This window comes from Ostrea edulis, chromosome 7, assembly GCF_947568905.1.
Source record: "Ostrea edulis chromosome 7, xbOstEdul1.1, whole genome shotgun sequence".
NCBI classification, from domain to species: domain Eukaryota; kingdom Metazoa; phylum Mollusca; class Bivalvia; order Ostreida; family Ostreidae; genus Ostrea; species Ostrea edulis.
The window spans coordinates 84,958,547-84,980,559 of record NC_079170.1 but is presented as its reverse complement, the minus strand read 5'-3'; the positions used below and the strand labels follow the sequence as shown (position 1 = coordinate 84,980,559).

The window sequence follows — 22,013 nt, the reverse complement described above, 5'->3', positions numbered from 1 at the left end:
AGAGTGAGAAAACGGTATAGTTGAACTTAGATTGTATGCAATTGTAAAATGAAATATTGTAATTCCATACCTGTGAATCGACATCCTTGACAACACTAAGCAAATAGCATGCCTTTCAGCGACGCTAAATGCCTATTATTAGATTCATAAATGATAGTGCATATAAAACCCGATGTTGCGTCATTATCTTGTTATATCAAATCTACTTATTACGAAACATGCACGTTGTGTTGTGCCTCGAATCATATTAATCATGAAAGTTGCTATATTAAGACTTATTGTAGTGGGGCATTTGCTATCATACAATCATATAATATGTAGTTTTACCGGAGGATTTTACGCCATTCGGTGGAATTCACGGCAAACAGGATCCGTATTTGATAAAATCCAGGGTATGAATTTTATAGACTGTATCGATGAATGTCTTAGACGAAAAAGGTGTGGGTCGGTGAATTACACGAGGCGGAACCTTCTTTGTGAGTTGAATGGCATCGACACTTTTGGAAATATCCTTCGTAACCATGTAGAGGGTTACATTCACAGCGACAAAAGTTCTTGGGATGCAGTGAGTAACTAAAATGTTCTTGTAATAACTGCAAAAAATTGCATCGAACCAACATTTTGTGCACTGGCAAATATAGCTTTCATTATCAATATCGTATAGAAACCTACACGTATTTTATCTCAAACAAATGCATGGATATGCAAGATATTTCAGGTTATCAAACACGTCTTGATATTTATTGGTTATCAACTTGTTTAGTGATATCGTCTGAAATTGTAAATGTATCATTAATTCAAACGTCATTTGTTTTTTATAATTTACAAGGAATTTAGTCAATTAATTCTGAAATAACTTTGATAATGCGAGTTTTAATTAAAGAATAAAAGTAAAAGAAGAAAAACATTAAAAACGTCCAAAAGCGGTGTGCTTTTGAATTATTCAAAAACTGCACTTAGGAGTCAGTAAATATTGCAATTGTGAGGTTTTCAGTCTGTTTCACCCTAGTTGTCCTTCCTTCCTATTTAGAACATCGTTGGACAATGCATACAAAATCCATGCAACGTAAATGAGAAATGTGTTTCTATGACAAAAAATGGCGGGCAATACTGTAAGATATCAGGTAAATATGAGAAAGACATTATATATACTTTACATGTATGGCTTCATTTGTCTGAAAGAAAATTCAACATGGTGTGAATTTTCTGATAAGAGCAGACAACCGAAAGCAGAAAAGGTGGTATTTTAATCATCCAAGCTTTATCACTTGTTGTGGGTTCTTGTTTTGCTAATATTGCAAACGTTTATCAATATAACTTCGCTGATATACATATTTGAAATTCATTGTGTGCAATCAGTATAGGGAATCACTTGTTTAATATATTCGTGGGGAGGGGTGTTCCTAACTATAGACATCAAGCCTGTAACCTTATCCCGCTCATTTCATGAAAATAATCAAATTAACCGAGTTTTGAATTTGACAAATTGTCACGAAATGGTCGCTCTCTATTTGTCAATTCAATTCTACCCCGTGTACCAGGAATGGGGAGGGGTATGACATTTTCAGGCTTATGTCTTGTGTATTTAATAAGACTATATTTAGTTTTGGACTCTCGATCATCAATCACTAGGTAAACAACAAGAAACCTTATATATAGTTGAAAAACATTGTAACATGCAAGGTGAAGAAAACGAACAGTGATCAATCTCATAACTCCTACAAGCAATACAAAATAGATAGTTGGGCAAACACGGACCCCTGGACACACCAGAGGTGGATCAGGTGCCTAGGAGGAGTAAGCATCCCCTGTTGACCGGTCACACCCGCCGTGAGCCCCATATCCTGATCAGGTAAACGGAGTTATCCACAGTCAAAATCAGTGTGTCAAGAACGGCTTAACAATCGGTATGAAACACATCAGACAGCATTTGACCCAATGTGAGGTTGTATTGACGAACTAGATCGTTATAACAACCATAGAATTTGTGAAATGCTGACTTCAATCGAGACTGTTGAAATCCCTGTACCATCAACTTGTTTGTCAGTAGCTTACCTCGATTTAAAAACTAACTATACCCAGAACAAGCTCTTGCATATCGAATCAGTTGAGATATATAAACACCATATGCAGGTGATAATGGAATATTGCTACATAAATGTGGGAAGTTGACGATGGAGAAGCTGAAATCATCCCGTTTGTCATACAGTTGAGTTGTTAGTTTGCCGTTAATGCAAGGAAATTATTAAAATGCATTGTTGAATAATAATGAATAATAATGAAACATACATGTGCAACTGAAGACATTAATATGTAATTAAGTGGTTGTATAATGATTCTATACAATACATATTGAGATGGAATCGATACTGTCGATTTCCAAGACATATTTATTTCCAAGAATGCTGATTTTGAGAGTTGTGTAGTAACCATATGCATGGTCATTTTACTCTATTTGAATTTCATTTTCATCTGTAACTGGTTGGAAACGACATGTCTTGATTTCAAAATATGTATGGGGTTGTTTCGTGTATGCAGACTTTACAAACAGATATCAATTCTAACTTTTCATCAAAAGTGTCTTGCAAAATTTAGCATTGTTTTAGCGACTCAGATGTTTATTAAGATATATATTTTGAAAATGTTGCTAAAATGTGTTAAAGTTGTTTTGATATGACATTGTCTAGGGTGATAAATCTAGTGCAGGGTCATATGTTAGTTTCAAAATTATGATGTGATCTTTAATTTATGGCTAAGGGTGTCGTTATACATTTAGAAACATTCTTGTCAACAATTATACGTCTGCCGCTTAATTGATTTTCCAGATTGTGGATTCCCTCCATCATTTTCTGATGCTGACCAAGTGTTCGACGAAGGAGAACGTCTTATTGGTTTAGGATACAAAATAAGCTATGTATGCAAAAACAGCAACTTGTACACAGACGGTTACTATGACTTTCAAATGACCTGCAAGGAGGAGGGGACATGGGAAATGTGTATGGATATTTAATTTCAAAATATATTAGTCTACATTTACCAAAATTGATATATTGGAAAATGAATTTGAGTATCATATATGCATACAAATGAAAAGTGAATACAACAAATAGTAATCAATCCAGAGAAAATACGAATATATATATATATATATGTATGTATATATGTATGTATGCATGTATATGTGTGTATGTATGTATGTATATATATGTATGTATGTTTGTGTTTATATGTATGTATGTATGTATGTATGCATGTATGTATGCATGTATGTATGCATGTATGTATGCATGTATGTATGTGTGTGTATGTATGTATGTATATATATATGTATGTATGTTTGTGTTTATATGTATGTATGTATGTTTGTATGGATAATATGAAAATGCAGAAAGAAAGGCAAAACACCACAACACAAATACACATATTTTCTGGCGTTTATTAAAAAGCTACTACAGAACTTAAATTATTGAAGCGATTTTCAAACTTTAATTTCCCTCAAAGTTCATAAATGTAAGGATGGCAAATACATTTTGCAGATGGATCCTATCAGTGTGGTTATCCTGGAAAGTCTCTTTCAGTGACAGAAGTTGGACTCGGCGCGAAGTTGTTTTCGATACCGAAGGTCTTGGAAAGTGGAACTGAATGGATGGTACGCTAATTTAAGTTACTAATAAGCTTTGGGAAATGAGATATACATATTACGTTTCAGATACCAATATGTAATTCACTGAGACTGGTTTTCGCTCCTTGATCGAGAGATCGAGGGATCGAGTCCAACTCCTGCACTGGTCACGTCAATTTTAAGACGTAAATTAGATAGTTTCTGTTCACTAACCAAAACCTCGACTTTTAGGAGTAATAATCACATGTCTTTTGCATGAGATCTCAAAATAGAAGCTCCTTTTCACAATCTTTGACACGAGAAGAACCATCACTATTACGAGCCAGATTGTCGTGTATATCTCTAATTTTGTAGTACTTCAGCTACAGCTGGTGACGACTCGATATGGACGAAAAATAGAAGTTATCAGAAATATCATACGAAAACTAATGCATCTGTATTTATCTCTGCGTACTTATTTGGTGTAAACGAAATTTGGTCCACTCTGAGTACATGCACCATTAGGAGTAATCATGATTTAGCATTTATTATATGTATGATAATGGATAAGCAGATGTTTTCATATTTCTTCTGAATCAGAAATGGGGTTCTTCAAAGATATAAATCCTTCTACTATAACTTCAAAATTCACAAACAACAAATCCTATGCAAAAACAATACAAAGTATATAAAATCCATGAACCATCTCTAACTATTTTGATAGGTCATCCAGAGACGCTACAATGGCCTAATTGATTTTTACAGAACCTGGTTGGAATACAAAAATGGATTCGGGTCCTTTAACTCTGAGTTTTGGATAGGTAATTTTCTTTTACTTAGAAAGAATGCTTGCTTTCATGATCGAGTTTTATCAAACATGACTTTTGAATGATAGATATTGATTTCAATAGCATTTATCAAACGTTGATGTACATTTTGACTCATATATAAGTTGCGTAACTTAGAAGGAACACAATCTCTCCTCAATTATTATATCAAAATTTGCACTAGGATATTTGTAATGTATGGTATAGCTATACATGTTTTAATGAACCGTCATGCTAAATTCAATGCTTGTTCACTGAAGACAGAAACGGATTCAACATTGGAAATTGTTTTCATTCAATTAGAAAATAAGACTTGGAGTGAAATAACTTCTTCATTGATCAATGCTCATTGTATTCACTTCACAGTTGGGTTAACGTATCTCGAGTAAAATAGCTAGTTATAACAGCATATTCGCCTTAACGTACAATTCTTCTAAACGTCGAATTATTTACTAAAAATCATTTGTCTACACGTAAGCATTGTATTACATGAGTACAGGAATTTCAACAGTCTCGATTGAAATCAGCATTTCGCAAATTCTATGGTCGTTATAACGATCTAGTTCGTCAATACAACCTCGCATTGGGTCAAATGCTGGCTGACGTGTTTCATATCGATTGTTAAGCCGTTCTTGGCACACTGATTTTGACTGCGGATAACTCCGTTTACCTGATCAGGATATGGGGCTCACGGCGGGTGTGACCGGTCAACAGGGGATGCTTACTCCTCCTAGGCACCTGATCCCACCTCTGGTGTGTCCAGGGGTCCGTGTTTGCCCAACTATCTATTTTGTATTGCTTGTAGGAGTTATGAGATTGATCACTGTTCGTTATCTTCACCTTGCATGAGAAAATCCCTCCCTTAACTATTATGGCATCTTATAAGTGACGTTCTACTATCTTTATCTGCTAGACTTCAGTTGTTCATCACTTTGACAAAGGTAAATATGCACTCAAAACACTTGCATTTTGGGCTTGATAATTCGACATTGATATGATAGATTTAAAAAAAATGATCTGGACCGGTACACTATTTGCTTATGTTTAGCAATGTCCATAATATCGACTCAAACGTTTGGATATTTCGTACATTAACTACCAACTCTTCTCTAAACGAATCAAAAAGTCCTATAGTCTGTATCAAAAGCTTAAGTTTACAACTAGTTACCTATAGGAGTATGACTTGGTTGAACTATAAATCGTCATCGGATTTTTGTATCCTAAATAACAATGTCAATCGTGGGCGATTTCAAGGTCACAATTTAATATATAGATTACTTTAATGTACACTATATATCAAAACATGACATATTTTCAAAGAAAACTGAAAAAAATATCATTTTACAAACAGACTTTCATACATACAGATTGAGCAGCTGATAACGGTAGTAAATAAATAGCGATATGATGTGACGTATTGCAGCCAATACAACCAAAGACCTGTGTGTCGTGATGTAATATTGTATTGTGATGTCATATAGCGTGGAGCCCGCAAAGATATATTTTGTGACTGTTGTTTTGATTTTAATCGAGAAACTTTAACAGCACTGCGTTATTCATTAACCATTGTTTATCATCTTCAATTTTTCATTGATCATTGTCAATTATCTTCACTTTTTCCTTGATCACTATTTGTTATATTCACTTGTTCATTGATCACTGTTTGTTATATTCACTTGTTTATTGATCACTATTTGTTATATTCACTTGTTCAATGATCACTATTTGTTATATTCACTCGTTTATTGATCACTATTTGTTATATTCACTTGTTCAATGATCAATATTTGTTATATTCACTTGTTTATTGATCACTGCCTGTTATCTTCATTTGTTCGTTGATCAATGTTCGTCATCTTCACCTTCCATTGATACTTGTTCGTCATCTTCACCTTTCATTGATAATTGTTCGTTATATTCACCTTTCATTGATACTTGTTCGTCATCTTCACCTTTCATTGATCACTGTTCGTTATCTTCACTTGTTCATTGATCATCATTCGTGTTTGATAGTTCATTAATCACTGTTCGTAATTTTGACATGTTCATTAAAAATGTGTTCATTGATCATTGTTCAATATCTTCATTTGTGAATTATCATTGTTACATAGATTCCTTTGTTCATTTATCACGGTATATTATATTCACTTGTTCATTGATCATATATATACAGAGAGAATTGTGTTTACTACTTACTGAATTCAAAATTATTGCTCCGATTTATATATATATATATATATATATATATATATATATATATATATATATATATATATATATATATATCTCCTGAGTAAAATAATAATGAGAGGGCGAGAATATTATTGCTAGTAATTACTGCAATTCAAAAGTGTGACTCAGATATGTAGCATTTTTTCCAGAGGTGTAGGGGAGCAGTCAGAGTACAAGCTGACAATTGTCTGACGATTCTTGTCAAGTACCAGAAATAAAACAATAGGCTAAGAAAAGGAATGATAATGTTCACTACCATATGTATTGCAATTTTAGGAAATGAGATCATTCACGAGTTAACATTAGCTGGGTATACCACACTACGGATTGAGTTGATTGTCGACTCTGTAGCATATCTTGGTCAGTACGGGTGGTTCAGAGTGGAGACAGAGAACAACGGTTATCGTATACACATTTCCAACTTCACAGGAAATCTAAGTAGGTATATCCCAAATCATTCATTCAACACATTCTACATAACAACATATAAATGATATGTGTTTTCAAAAGATGTGGCAAGAATAGACAGGGGTATATTGGAAATTTTACAAAACATTTTATATTTGGACATTTCCTTATAGCTGAGAGAATGAGTTATTTTGATGGGATGGAATTCTCAACATGGGACTATGACAGATATTATAGGATCCCAGGCTACTGTGGTATGCGTAACCAGGCAGGGTGGTGGTATAAAGAATGCCACCAGGGAAACTTGAACGGGCTGTACGGTGTGCAAAACACCACAGGTATCTGCTGGTTGATGACTACGGGTATAGACACAAATTTTGTATATCCCTCTCACGTCATCATGATGGTTATGAAATCATCTTAGATTATGAAAGTTAGATCATTGATTTCTGTGGTACCATTAATTATGCCTGTTAACAACGTTGTTTCATCTAGTACGAATAATTACACATTCAAAAGTAGTGATGATAATTGGTACAGTGATGTGTTATTGATTGACCTAGATAACAGTTCCGGTGGCCTATGTCACAATTTTGCTATCAATACATTTACAACATGTGTTTATTACTTATTTGTATGGACTCAATAGAGACAATCTATATTGAAAGTGTATGGATTATGTTTTGGACTAATTGCATTTATATGAAAGTATAAAATTAATGGTATGTTGAGAATAGAATAGGTGATCCTTAGAACGCTGTCTTTAAATGAATGTTTTAGAATTGGTTTCGCTTGGTGTGCTGTCATCTGATAGAAATTACACAAGATAATAAATTTTAAAGGATAGAGATTGCACTAAAACCAAACACATTCCTATATCCTATAACAGTGTGGGATCCACAAAATAGATACAAGGTAAAGGTGAATAAGATAGGGAATATAAAGCACTGAAATGATTTAACGACCCTAGCAATGAAAATTGTCATTTTCCGAGAGAATCCGTCTCTTTCTCAAGATGAAGAAGATAGTATACTTATATTGCGCCAGTGCGGGATCATGCAGGGTGTTCAAACCTTACATTCATATATATTGGGTAGGCATTAGTGATTTCTCAAGAACACCCAATCATAAGGTTCATCAGATATATACTCATGTCGTGTTTATTATGTATAATGAAACATATACCCATGCCATGTGCATGTAAATTATGTACATCAAATATATTTTCATGTCATATAAAGGAATATATACTAATGTCATGTATGGTGTTTTTATTGAAGTTGAGTGAAATCTTGGCCCTGGGCAGGATCAAAATAGTTGTTTCATATTCTAACAATGAAAAAATATTTCAAGAAGCAGAACTTGTTCGTTTAGCCTAATATGAAGTGCAATTATCACCTTGCTGTGCAGATTCAGTTTCCTCTATGGTCATTTAGTCAGAGCATGTTCACCGTAGGTTTTCAAATCATTACATTCTTGAAATACACGTGATGGATATTTGAATTATTTCCTTCATCTTAATCAGGTGCCGTGATCTACAGTTCCTGCACAGCTATTACAACTTTGATAAGGTGACTCGGGTGGGCTTTATAGACTATGTGTCTCTTCTATTTTTGCACGTTCGATTCTGCCTGCTGCTGCCGTGTTGATTAGAATTACGTGATCGTAATGTTGTTCTGTGGACTTCACATTCCTTTGGTGGATATGGGAATAGTTATCAGTGTCTGAGTGCAGAGAAACCCGAATCTGTAGCAAAAACAATCTGAGTGTATCAGTGCTCCCTATTATCTTTTCTTAATCATTTCTTATTACATGGGTGATAATGAACTTACTGGGCTGTCAGGGATAATTGTATTATAAGTATGTTTATTGTTGTTATTCGTAATCGGGATCTTAAAATCTAAATTCGGCCGAAGATTATACAGTAATCATGTTTTAGCTTTCTGAGGTCAAAGAGATCAGACGTGATTCTAATTTATAGGCTATTTCAATTGTTATTGAAGAGTTGGTATCTTTAATTGAATACACCACAGATACATATATTTGATTAGAATAGTGAATAGAAATGTATGATACTTGCCATATGATCGACTGCATTGTATATCCCATCCGACGTGACATCATCAGAAGTATTGTTGTCTGTACCGGTAAGTATATTGTTCTCGATCGATATTCTATCAATAAGCATGAAATAATATCATCCATAAAGAGTGTAAATACAGGATATCCAAACATTAATTAAAATGCAAAGCAAAGATAACGAACAGTGAACAATCTCATAACTCCCATAATGTATTGTTCTTGTTTGTGTGCTGTTTTTACTTTTTACAGATAATTTTTCGTCAGCTGTAGGTGAAATACCACGGTTCCCTAAACATGTATTTTGGGCCGTAGTGGTGAGGGTTTGTTATTGTGACAACGCCTGACTTGGCAAGATACCTTTGTTTTTATGACCTCATTCAATGACCTACGACTCTCACTTTTATATAAAATTCCGTGTGGATTCGGGTTAGAAGAGATCCTCTGTGACCTTTGCTTGTCGTAATAGGGGACGAAATCGGGCGGTCCTTAGGATGAGGTCGCAAAACACCGAGGCCCCGTGTCAAAGCAGGTGTTGCATGATAAAGATACCTTTTTTCTCAATGGCCTTAAGCGCCGATTAAGGCCTACATTTACAGTCCTTCACCGGCAATAATCACATTTCCATATGAGTCAAGAGGGACGTTAAACAATATTCAATCAATCAATCACATTTATATAAATGCCGATTGTTTGACAAATGCACAGTGACCTTTTTATGTCCTACATGTAAGATTGTAAGTTAGAAGCGGACAAGGTAAGAGTTGGAATTCAACCAACAACACTCAGTCTTTGGTTCATTATCTTAGACAAGCTCACATTTGATATAAGTCTTACGTTTATAGAAGAAGTTTTCAGTGAAATCGTTAAGTGATATAGCCCATGGAAGAAAACGTACTAGCGAACGATCTCAGAGACAATTCTGTTTAAATCCTCTCCCGTTCAAAACCAAAGCATATGATATATCTAGCAGCAATATAGGAAACTATTTTCTGCGAATTACATGCATGTGCCACCAAATCAACAGGTAGCAGAGATCTATAGATATTTTTATAATCTTAGCTTACATCTACATTTATATTTATAACCATAGCTGACATCTAGATGCATATTTAAAATCGTAACTGACATGTAGATGTATATTCATAATCGTAGCTGATATCAAGATGTATATTCATAATCGCAACTGATATCAAGATTTATTGTATACCCATCAATGTATCTTCTTTGATACTGTGGATTTCACAGCGTGTGTTCCGGTTTTCCGGATCACCACACTGTGGTTTTCTGATTCCATATCATTATCATCTAAAACTGATGCCGTCACAATGACGTCACAATGCAAAAACGCAACGTTATTTGTGAAAAATATTGATCGCGTCACAAACGAACCTGCGTACACAAAATAATTTGGATTACATTTATTATCATATAAATGTGGATTTAAATTGCACAAGGGGGTATATAATAAATTTATCATTACTACAGTAACTTGATCCGAAGAGTTGGATCACGTCTCGTTGACAGGGGCGGATAATTAGATCAAACTCGACGCTTCGCGTCTCGTGTGATCTGATGATCCGCGCCTGTCAACTCGACGTGATCCGACTCTTCGGATCAAATTACTGTAGTAATAATATATATGTATATTCATAATCGTAGCTGACATCAAGATGTTTATTCATAATCGCCAAAGTTTTATTTATCACAACGTTGAAATCTACTTATTTGATGACAACTGAGACATGTCATTGTATCAATGGTTTCATTCAAGAGTATATACGTTGCAAGGTAGGGGTATATAAATTATACATTGTTGAACTTACCTGATATACTTCATATATTGAAGGAACTTAAGAATAACAAATATTCCTAGAAAAATGGCTAAAATAGCACCAATCGAACAACCAACCATTTCACCGATGGTGTAACCTGTGAAGAGCACAAACATCAAGGAGCATTAGCGAATTGATAATTCTTCGAGGTTCAATGTCAAACATTGCCAAAACATGAATTCATAAATTTAATCAATAGCACCCTGCAGAGTATATAACATGTTGGCCAACTGGTTTTGACCGAAACCGTCGTTCGGTCTTCACGATATGAAACCGTGCCATTCTGTGCACTGGTAGTTTACTAAAAAGTCTGGAAAGGTGTTCTGTCAATTTCAATTAGTCAACTTTCAGTTTATTGTTTCATCTTGTGCAGACTAAGTTACCAAACTTAGTAAATGCCTATTGAATGGGAAAAGTCTGGGATGGTGATTATACTTCTGGAAACACAACTTCTTTTGGGTAATGTCATGTTATCAAAATACACCAAGAGTTTATTACAATTTTCGTAAACGACTGAACTACTAGGGAACACTTTTATGATATACTAAATGGATGGAATAAATTATATTGTTTTACATGCATGGGTCCTGACATGTAATCATGAATGATGCAATTTGCTTCTGATTGGGTCGATCAAAATACGTCTTCAATTTACTAATTTTAGGGAGCAGCAGTCATCTGAACCCTTTAAACTTTTGTTATTTCAAAGACTATCATGGTTACTAATATCTAACGATGTTATATACAATTCACAATATAAACCGTAGTTAATGTCTGTCCGATGACTGCAAACTCCTCGGGTATTGGTTATGTGCAGAAAACAAAACGTCCAATTGTCAGTCATAGTCTTGGGCGCGTAGCGCTGATTGCAGTCCAATACCTGACATAATGGGCACTGTGAGGGGGTGGGGACTTAGAGCTTACTTAACACAACTCATTACGACTATATCTACATACTGGGCACTGTGAGGGGGTGGGGACTTAGAGCTTACTTAACACAGTTCATTACGACTATATCTACATACTGGGCAGTGTGAGGGGGTGGGGACTTAGAGCTTACTTAACACAGCTCATTACGACTATATCTACATACTGGGCAGTGTGAGGGGGTGGGGACTTAGAGCTTACTTAACACAGCTCATTACGACTATATCTACATAATGGGCAGTGTGAGGGGGGTGGGGACTTAGAGCTTACTTAACACAGCTCATTACGACTATATCTACATAATGGGCAGTGTGAGGGGGGTGGGAACTTAGAGCTTACTTAATACGGCTCATTACGACTATATCTTCAAATTGACACGCTACAAACACTTTTTCCTGACACTATGTAATATTTCACGGGTCAGCTGTTACATTGCGACAAATACAATTTCATATTATAAAATGTTTTATATGCAAGCTATTTTCATTTCATATGTCGTTATCAAATATCTGGCATTTTACAAATTGTAACTGCTATTGATATTTGTAATTATGTTCGGGATCGATATAAAGTGGGTTCGGAAATCACTATAGTTCATAACTGAGGCGAACCAGGTTAGTTTACATGTGTTTTGGAAACACTGAGTCATATTACGGTAAGAAAACAGGACCTACAATGTTCCCAAATCAACTCTGTGCATTGAATTTACATCAGAAGAACGTGCTGACATCAAAGCATGGTAGATATTTTTTTCTCTCAAGGATGGGTGGTTTTCTTCAGAGAAAGTATACGTGTACATTGATGCATCAGTTAGTTTAGGTTATGTAGTAGTGTATGGCAAATGTTTTATCCAACCCTGATTAGCATCATATTTCTATCAAGGAGCTTTCTCCTAATATTTTGTTGGTGGAGATCTTGGGTCCAGATTTGTGGAACCAACAGATATTTTATCATCTGCTGTTATAGCAGTCATTGACAGCCATGTAAAGACAAACTATCAAAGAGGATTATTCGTCGCGTATTGGTTGCAGCGATGGAATTTGATAGTTTGTTTAAAGCAAAGCACATTCAAGGAAAGCAAAATGTACTTACATTCTACATGTTTCAATTTACATTACAGGAAGTCAAGAGTTATACCACAAGGTTTGACCAAATACCAACAATAGTGTCAGACGGCATGATTCACATTTAAGGCTATCAAATCAGCAGTTACTAAATGCTTCTTTGTACTTTTCAGAAGCAATCGTAAGCAACTATATTTCAGATGCTGAATCTTGCTAAATAAATTTCGCATTTATCAAAAGTTACCACTTTCTCTCCCTGTTTCAGAAATACTTATTTGCAGTTCTGAAGGGGAACTATTCCCACAAGATTTCAGCCCATCCACTATCACCTCTCACATTCCAGCTGTTAGTTATGCTCATAAACTCTATAACCTTTATGATTCAACTTTTTCTATAATAGTAAGAAAGTGATTAAAAGTGTCCACAATCTAGCAAAGTCTTCTGACACTAGAATTCCAATCACAAAACATATCCTTATCAAACTGCTCTGTGTATTACATCATACAGTTCAAGAGGCAGCCATAATGAATTATTTTGTCTGCAGTGTTTCTTTCTACTTTCCATGTCTTTATATGCGACTTAATGATTGGTCCCTAGGAACAATACCTTCAACTCGAAAGCAATTCAAAGGCATGGTTTATCATTCTTATGTGACAATTCTGTACAGATCATACTAAGACATTCCAAAAATATGAAAGGTAGTCAGCCAATAGTAATTACACTGTTAGCCAACCTTTCAAATAATCAATTATGTCCAGTTCAAGCCTTAGAATTGTACACCACCCAGTTTCAGTACACATTTGGCCCATTATTCACCCATTCTTCACCTTCAGATATGGCACCCTAGTTCCTTACAGTTTTGTTGCATCTCACTTAAAACTTGCTACCAGTTTCATTGACTTGGAATCATCACAGTACGTAGGCCACACATTGGGGCTGCCATAGAGGATGCAAAGAATGGCATGTCTGAAAGCGTTATTGAGCAACTTGATCATCGCATCGAAATTCCAATGCCAAGTGCTGATACATTATAATAGACCATTATAAATCTCTGTCTGAGGTTGGTAAAGTCAATTATTTGCCCCTGTACATGCACTGCCATGACGTTGGTTTAAGAAGGTCAGCTTATCACTGTTCCACATCAAAGTAGAACTTTCAGACTGTGTTAGCTTTATGTAAATTGAACTTTCCTATTCAAATTATTGGTATATCTATATGTAGCAAGAGGTCAACATGTGTTTGATTCATGTCACTGTGTCATCTCATGAGGTCAGCAGGTGGCTGCTCATTTGAGCCAGATTCTGGACTTGGCCTCCACATATTGCTTATAGATTGCAAATCCAATTCATTAGAACGACAAGTGGCCGCTATTGTGAACCAGATTTTTGCCTTATTCTCGATATCACCTGCCTATTGAATAATTATGAAACGAATTTATAAGGTCAGTATTTTGCTGCTCGTGTTGGACATATTCTAGTCACAATATTATGAAAGGTTTATGAACTGTGGAATAACAACCATTGTGTCAGTATCTGGATGTATATCGTACTGGATGTAGTTCAACTATAACCCAGTAAAATATATTAGTGACTAATGAACATGGCTTCTCATGTAAAGTTCATCTAGTCATACCCTTGTTCAATTCGAATCAGATCATTAAGACCTTTTTCGTACTCTAATTTAATTTCCATATGATATGTGAATATATGTAGTGCCTTCTCCTTGGGTGGTGCTACATGCGTCATAAACAAGGATTAATCATGTATTTGGCCTTCTAATTCTTGTTGCACAGTTTTTAACCATTATACACCACTGTCTGGGATAAGCACGAATTGCAACATAATGTTTTTAGATTTTAATTCATTATATGATCTCATCCCAGCTATTAATTTTGACCAACATTTGGTATATGTAAACTAGTATATGTGCTTCTGTTTTATACCTTGTCATTTATTTGGTTAATAAATGACACAATCTCACAACACTTGGTTTTAAGGATTTCGTTCAATATATGTAGCAAACAAGAACTGCCTGTGGAAAAGTCTTTACATTATATTATCATGGATTGAAATACTGAAATAGAAGTGAATATAAATGTAATTACTGTACAGACGTAAGATACTTTTTATAGAATCATATTCATGTACTTTATCACACATAGACTTTCAAAAAACGTGTCTGGCGAATCTGGCACTTAAAATTCTTATAATACAACAGCATGCGATCAAACGAATATGATGACGTTTTAAAGATTAAATCATAAATGGCAAAACAGAAAATCAATGGAATTTTATTTTGAATTTTTATACTGTAAAACCGGCCGATGTTTTGAATATTTCGGATTTTGAATAGTACGATACAATTTTTGCGAAAACCTCGATTAAAAAATAAAGCAACATCTGTAAAATTATCTTGTCCAGCAGTCTCTGTCAAAATTCATGAAGATAAAGGCGTGTCCTTTAATATTTCATTCAATTCAGACCATTATTCAATGCGTTAAAAGGTTTGTCTTCTTTGGTCTAGTATTCAGATTAATGAAAGATGGAAATAAAGAACAGTGATCAATCTCATAACACCAAAAAGCGATATAAAATAGAGAGTTGCGCAAACACGGACTCTGGATATACTAGAGGTGGAATCGGGTGTCTAGGAGAAGTAAGCATAAACTGTCGACTGGTCACACCTGCCGTGAGCCCTATATCTTAAACAGGTAAACAGATTTATCCGTAGTCAAAATCAGTATGACAAGAACGGTCTAACAGTTGGTATGAGCTGAAATTCTATACATGCTCTGAGTTATAATATAAACTACAATTTATTTATTTTTATGTTGGTGCATACAGTGTTTGATTCAATACGTCACAACATGCTTTGAGAATGATCAGTTTTTTTAATCGAGTCAGCCTACTAAAAAATAAGCTGATGTTATGGGAGGGGGGGGTCGTTTAAAATCAGCATTACGCAAAATATATGGTAGTTTAAATGATGCCAGTTTCAAATACAAGTTATCATTGGAACGATTGTTGTCTGAAAAATGTAATGTCAGGTAAATCATTACATACTTATTCAACCCACATTTATTTAAGGAATGACTTTAATTCTGGGGCAAGTTATACGAGTATAACCTGGTTTGGGCCAGTTTACACTTTATAATCCGCGGATTATAAAAAAAAAAGCGTAAACTGACCCAAACCAGGTTATACTCGTATAACCTGCTCCAGAATTAATGGCATTCCTTATAATTTAATGCAAGAGACAAAGATACCAACCTTCGTGTATCAAAATGTACATAAAATCGGAAAAATACAAGTCAACTAATCCGCGCAACGATTCACGTAGCAACAACGACGAAGCGATGAAGCTCGCCATCGTTAATCTTAGTTTACGGAGCCTAGCCTATTTATCAAAATATTGTATCGAAGGTGAAGTTTGTCATGATAGAAAATATGTGTAGATTATCCACGTAATGCGTATTTCGCTATCCTTTAGACTTTGAAGTCGCTCATCCCCGACAGACTGAGAAAATACGAGAAAATTGCATTGTTTAGGCCTATCCAAAAGAAGTCTTCAAATATCGGAAAATGCAATAATTTCGGCTTTTAATTCTGTGAAAATTTCTATTACATGAAAACTTACCCTTGGATGCAACGTTGTCGCTAATAGTAAATCCAACACAAGAAAATATGTATAAGCAAGTGACAAATTGCGATCCACATGTCAATATGACTGACGTCATGTGGTAAAACGTGACGTATGGATTTTTGTTCGCTTTTTTGAAAGGCGGATCACCCCCCCCCCCCACCCCACTATTTTTTTCCGAGTGAGAAATGCATTTCAAAATGAATAGAGTCATGCTTACTTGGTACATCATTATTTGAAATATAATACCTTTGTTTTAATCTATTATTCGACCATCATACAGACAAATATGTTTTACAACCGTGATTTGCGTACAAATAAATGCTAATATTGAGAAAGAAAAAATAATATGTGTATCAAATCGAAGTATATTATTGTAGACGTTGACAATAGAAGGCTGAAAACACTGCTGCAGTGTAAATTTAGAGAGAGAGAAAAATAGTTCCGGCATCTGGTTGACAAGGGGGTGTGTTCCCATACCACATCAAGTTATACCAAAATAACCCGAGTTCCTCAATTGGAATTTGACCAATCAGAAACAAGGATACAATGAGAATTAATTTATTGCAGATTAAGGTTCACCATACCATTCATAGGATTCAGCCGATCAGTCTCTGTTTGATTTTTCTAGTTCTCCGTTCATCTGAACAAGATATATGGCTCGTCACGTGTTCGATTGGTCAACAGGGGATGCTTACTCCTCTTATGCACCTTATATGTTCGATTTATCCGATATCGGCATTTGCACCACATCTCTTTTGTACTTCGTTATCGCATATAAGATTTTTCTATTGTTCGGTATTTCCCAACTTATTGGACTCTCGCTTGTTAATGAAAAGAAGTAAATAAGAAAGTAAAGATAACGAATAGTGATCAATGTAAAACTTATACGGTACCAGTTTTGATGCACCAGATGCGCATTTCGACAAATAATGTCTCTTCAGTGATGCTCAAGCAGAAATTTCATTAATTTGAAAGAACAATAAAGTTGTAAGAGCTAAAGGGAAATCTAGAGTGCCAAAAAATACTGCCAAATTCGTCCAAGGAAAAGCGTTATGCATGAGGGAGATAATCCTTAATTTTGAAATGAATTTCTAAATCTTATCCCAGCAATTAAATATACATCCGTCTTTTCAAGTTAGTAACGAAGTACTTAGCTACTGGGTAGTAGAGACTCTGGGGGACTAACAGTCCTCCATCAGAGGCAGCATCGACCCATCTCATGCATCCCATAACAATCCAAAATCAAGAGCACCAACACAGACCCCTGAATATATCAGAGGTGGGAACGAGTGCCTAGGAGAAATACACATCTCTTGTTGACCGGTCACATTTGCCGTGAACCCTATCTCTTAATAAGGTAGACCGGGCAATGTAATACAAAAACTATGCAGATTATGACGTCATACTGAAAGAAAGATTGGCTACATGAATCTTATGTATTGTATGTTAAATCAATGACTTTGAAGTTTTTAAAATTAACTTAGCCGACTGAATTCACAATGGATTATCATACCTCTTAATATTACGTGAAAGGTGGAAATAACGAACAGTGGTGTAGAATTATGTATGAGTGAAGTGACTTAGTTTTACTTAGTTTTGTATGCTGATGTACTTGAAATCAAATTTTCACATTACCGTATTTGGTGGAGTCATCATTTGACTCTGTGGAGCAATAGTTCAAATCAATAGTATCTGTAAAATGATAATGAATTGGATTAAGGAATGGATACATTGTGTCGTGGATTATCTTTTTATGTTCAATGTAAATCGAAACTCTTACCTAACGATCTATTATGCATAGAACATTGCACGTCCATGTGGTGACAGAAACAGCGGGAAGGCCAAGGAAATCTGGATTTACGTTGACTTTTCATAATCAGAGAAGTGTTTGACCATACACTGATTGAAATTTTCATTTCCCGAAATGTGTGATATCCGATACACTTTAGTGCTTGGTTCTTACACGAAATTTCATTTGGGTGGCAAACTGCGTCTTCAAAATAAAAACAAAGAAGGAAAGCAGAGCATTGAAAGGTATGCAATCCTAAAGTGATACTTTGTTTGAAATGACATATGAAATATCACTTACCGAGGTTAAAATTACAAGATTGGATCCTGTTGAATGATTTTATGACTTCTGCTAGACATCTTAACCTTTAAAATAATCATGTAAGTATACAAATGTGATGCTCTATAAATCAACATTAAAGATCAACACACACACACACACACACACACACACACACACACACACATATATATATATATATATATATATATATATATATGCAAAGCGAAGATTACGAACAGCGATCAATCTCATAACTCAGACAAGCAATACAAAATAGATAGTTGGGCAAACACGGACCCCTGGACACACCAGAGGTAGGATCAGGTGCCCAGGAGGAGCAAGCATCCCCTGTCGACCGGTCACACCCGCCGTGAGCCCCATAGCCTGATCAGACAAGAGCAAGTTCTGTGTATGGTCAGTTTCTAAATGAATGCAGGCTATAAGCTACTGACGAATAAGGTTATGCTACTGAGGTTCCAACAGTCTCGTTTAAAGTTAGAATGCATTCTACAAATAGTATGGCCTTTGTAATGATGAAATTTTCAAATACAACCTGTCATAAAATTGAATTTTGGCTAACACTTTTCGTAAGAATTATGAGGTCATGTTTTGCATATTGATTTTGATTGTTTGACTGTTCAACACAGGATGTTCACTCTTCCTGTGCACGTGATTTCTTTGATTTCTTCAGAAGTCAGTATTTGCCTTACTCTCATTTTTGTAATCCCCTATAAAATATGACTTTGTTTTATTTTTCGCTACTTTCACTTCTCCATGCAAACAAGATGAGTAGCAGATACAAATCAATGAAAATATGTAACATGAATTGAATTACACTCAATTTAGATCTATGTATTTTCAGTTTAGTTGTATGTGCTAAAGAGTAGTGCATACTTACGCAGAGATGTTGTCACTCATCACATGACTTGACGAATGGATCATCAAACTGATTACGCACACGATGTGTACACCTAGTATTGAGTTTACAATAGGCATTAGAATCATTGTTTTGTACTCTTTAATGCAAGGTGAAGATAACGAACAGTGATCAATCTCATAACTCCTACAAGCAATACAAAATAGATAGTTGGGCAAACACGGACCCCTGGACACACCAGAGGTGGGATCAGGTGCCTAGGAGGAGTAAGCATCCCCTGTTGACCGGTCACACCCGCCGTGAGCCCCATATTCTGATCAGGTAAACGGAGTTATCCGCAGTCAAATCAGTGTGCCAAGAACGACTTAACAATCGGTATGAAACACGTCAGACAGCATTTGACCCAATGCGAGGTTAAGCTAAGGATGATTGAAGATTTTATTGCATTGATACAATTGGTGTACAGATCAAAATACAACTAGGACACAATGTGCATGTATGTGTATGTTTTTAAAACCAATGCTTGTTTAAATAATGCGTACATGTATGTACAGAATGTTTTACAAAGCGTACACCTCGGCCTTGTCCTCGGGAAATATGAACCATTGAAATATCATAACATTTCAAAGAAAATTATTTTAAGAATAATTTATACATTTATCCTATTCATGTATAAACGCTAGAAACATTTTACTGGAACTTGTGAATAGTCACTTTTCAACAAAATGTTAGGATGTCGTGATATAATGCACTATCTGTTGTTAGTCTAGACAGTTATGGGCAACTTATGGCTGTTTGCAACCTAGATATTTTACTTTGCAAGACGGTAGGATTTTACGTTGAATAGAAAGCTTGAGTGAGCTTTGGATTTCCTCATATTTTCCCTTTTCACTGCTATAAAAAACATCGCCCTAATCATTCGCCTAAACAGGAAGAAGCGCAACTTTCCCTTGATAAATATCAAGGGATCTGTGTAAATGTTAGACTTTCTAAAATAGTTTCTAAGAGCAATCATTTCCTACCCATACGTCCGCACTTTTGTATATATATATATATATATATATATATATATATATATATATATATATATAAAGCACAAACAAACAATTATAACACTCAACCTTACGTTTACCCCTAGGATTTAAACGACACATGTGATAATCAATTAATTAATATATAAAACACTAAATAATCACAACTAGGTACTGAAAATATATATATTAATTATTTTTTGTTAACAAAAATAATAAATTAACAATAAAAATTGTTTCAGAATGCAGAAAACATACATATACGGGGGCAACGTACTAGAAATAACAAAGTCTAATCTGAAATGAATCAACATTTTCGTGTCACATTAAATGTTTTCTTAAGAATATACTGTGTGTATTTCCCTGTATTCTCTTGATATTAACTGACCACATTTGCTCCAAAACAATCTTACCTTTCAAAGACGTAATGCGTTTAGCATAAGACATGCTGGTGGTGAGCTTTCATTCAACGTTACTGTCTTCCGCCTGCTAATGGATGAATAAGTCACTTGGTAAAGGAAGCGCTCGTGTAACAAACATTTCAAGCATACACGATCGTCTATCGAACCGGAATCATTCAATTTAGTCCTTGAATTTTCATTTTCCTAACAATCAGTATGAAACATGTCAGACAACGTTTGACCTAATGATATGTTATATTGGCAAACTAGATAGTTATAACGACCATATAATTTGCGAAATGTTGATTTTAAACGAGGCTGTTGAAATCCCTGTACCATTAACTTGTTCGTCAGTAGCTTGCCTCGATTTAAAAACTGACCCTTCACAGAACAAGTTCTTGCCAATCGAATCAGTTGAGAGATATAAACACCACTTAAAACATTTTTGTTACGCAATCCTTTGTTTTTTTTTAAGGCTTTTATATAGAAGAAAGTATACTTGTAGTGAAAAGGTTACCTGTAGGTGTCCAATCAGTTGACAATTGCTGTCCATTATTTTTAAGAATGGACAGATACTGTCCGTTCTTAAAAATAATGGACAGTAATTGTCAATTTATTGGACACCTACAGGTAAACCCAATAACTTATTAGACATCTACAGGTAGGCTAAAAATAAGAGAAAGACAACACATTTGTCAAAGAGATACAAATTTAATTTTAAATTCCCTACAAGTAAGAATCAACACAGATATCGGAAAAATCACTGAAACACTTAAAAATGATATTTCCCTTTAGTAGAATTCTCTGCTTCAACTCGTAAGATTCACAATTTTTTAATTTCATTGGCCATTACTATATCGCATCAAAACTTAAATTTGAAAGACATACTTCCAAACTGTATTTGAATTTCGCTGGATTCAGAGGCACATTTCGAAACTTCTTCACAACGCTTTTTTATGTTTTCTTTACTAGCATATCCTAATTCTGAATTATTATTTTCGCTTTCATCAATAATTTC

General features: G+C 34.9%; 2 protein-coding genes across 2 annotated transcripts; one reads left to right on the top strand and one right to left on the bottom strand.

Moving 5' to 3' along the window:
* The first annotated feature begins 219 nt into the window (after positions 1-219).
* Positions 220-8,077, top strand: LOC125655097 (fibrinogen-like protein 1). Its single transcript, XM_048885271.2, has 7 exons — positions 220-565; positions 1,031-1,124; positions 2,826-2,996; positions 3,537-3,649; positions 4,326-4,422; positions 6,937-7,098; positions 7,242-8,077. Exons 1-7 carry the CDS (start codon positions 254-256, stop codon positions 7,490-7,492), a joined length of 1,200 nt encoding a protein of 399 aa, XP_048741228.2. The 5' UTR covers positions 220-253; the 3' UTR covers positions 7,493-8,077.
* A 135-nt stretch (positions 8,078-8,212) lies between these two features.
* Positions 8,213-21,143, bottom strand: LOC125655102 (uncharacterized). The gene is made up of 8 exons (XM_048885276.2): positions 21,008-21,143; positions 19,585-19,657; positions 18,705-18,769; positions 18,396-18,608; positions 18,251-18,307; positions 10,974-11,079; positions 9,149-9,242; positions 8,213-8,814 (listed from the first exon to the last, which is right to left on the bottom strand). Exons 1-8 carry the CDS (start codon positions 21,039-21,041, stop codon positions 8,656-8,658), a joined length of 801 nt encoding a protein of 266 aa, XP_048741233.2. The 5' UTR covers positions 21,042-21,143; the 3' UTR covers positions 8,213-8,655.
* Positions 21,144-22,013: the final 870 nt, after the last annotated feature.

What these genes read in the sequence shown, in the direction of transcription:
- LOC125655102 (XM_048885276.2), bottom strand. Translation starts at nt 21,041, where the DNA reads ATGTCTTATGCTAAACGCATTACGTCTTTGAAAG. An exon ending in TGATGACTCCACCAAATACG is followed by an intron (nt 11,080 to 18,250) that starts GTAATGTGAAAA and finishes TGCTCTTCACAG; the next exon opens with GTTACACCATCGGTGAAATG. An exon ending in ACAATGCAGTCGATCATATG is followed by an intron (nt 8,815 to 9,148) that starts GCAAGTATCATA and finishes TTTTTGCTACAG; the next exon opens with ATTCGGGTTTCTCTGCACTC.
- LOC125655097 (XM_048885271.2), top strand. Translation starts at nt 254, where the DNA reads ATGAAAGTTGCTATATTAAGACTTATTGTAGTGGGGCATTTGCTATCA. An exon ending in ACAAAAGTTCTTGGGATGCA is followed by an intron (nt 566 to 1,030) that starts GTGAGTAACTAA and finishes CTTCCTATTTAG; the next exon opens with AACATCGTTGGACAATGCAT. An exon ending in GCAATACTGTAAGATATCAG is followed by an intron (nt 1,125 to 2,825) that starts GTAAATATGAGA and finishes TTGATTTTCCAG; the next exon opens with ATTGTGGATTCCCTCCATCA.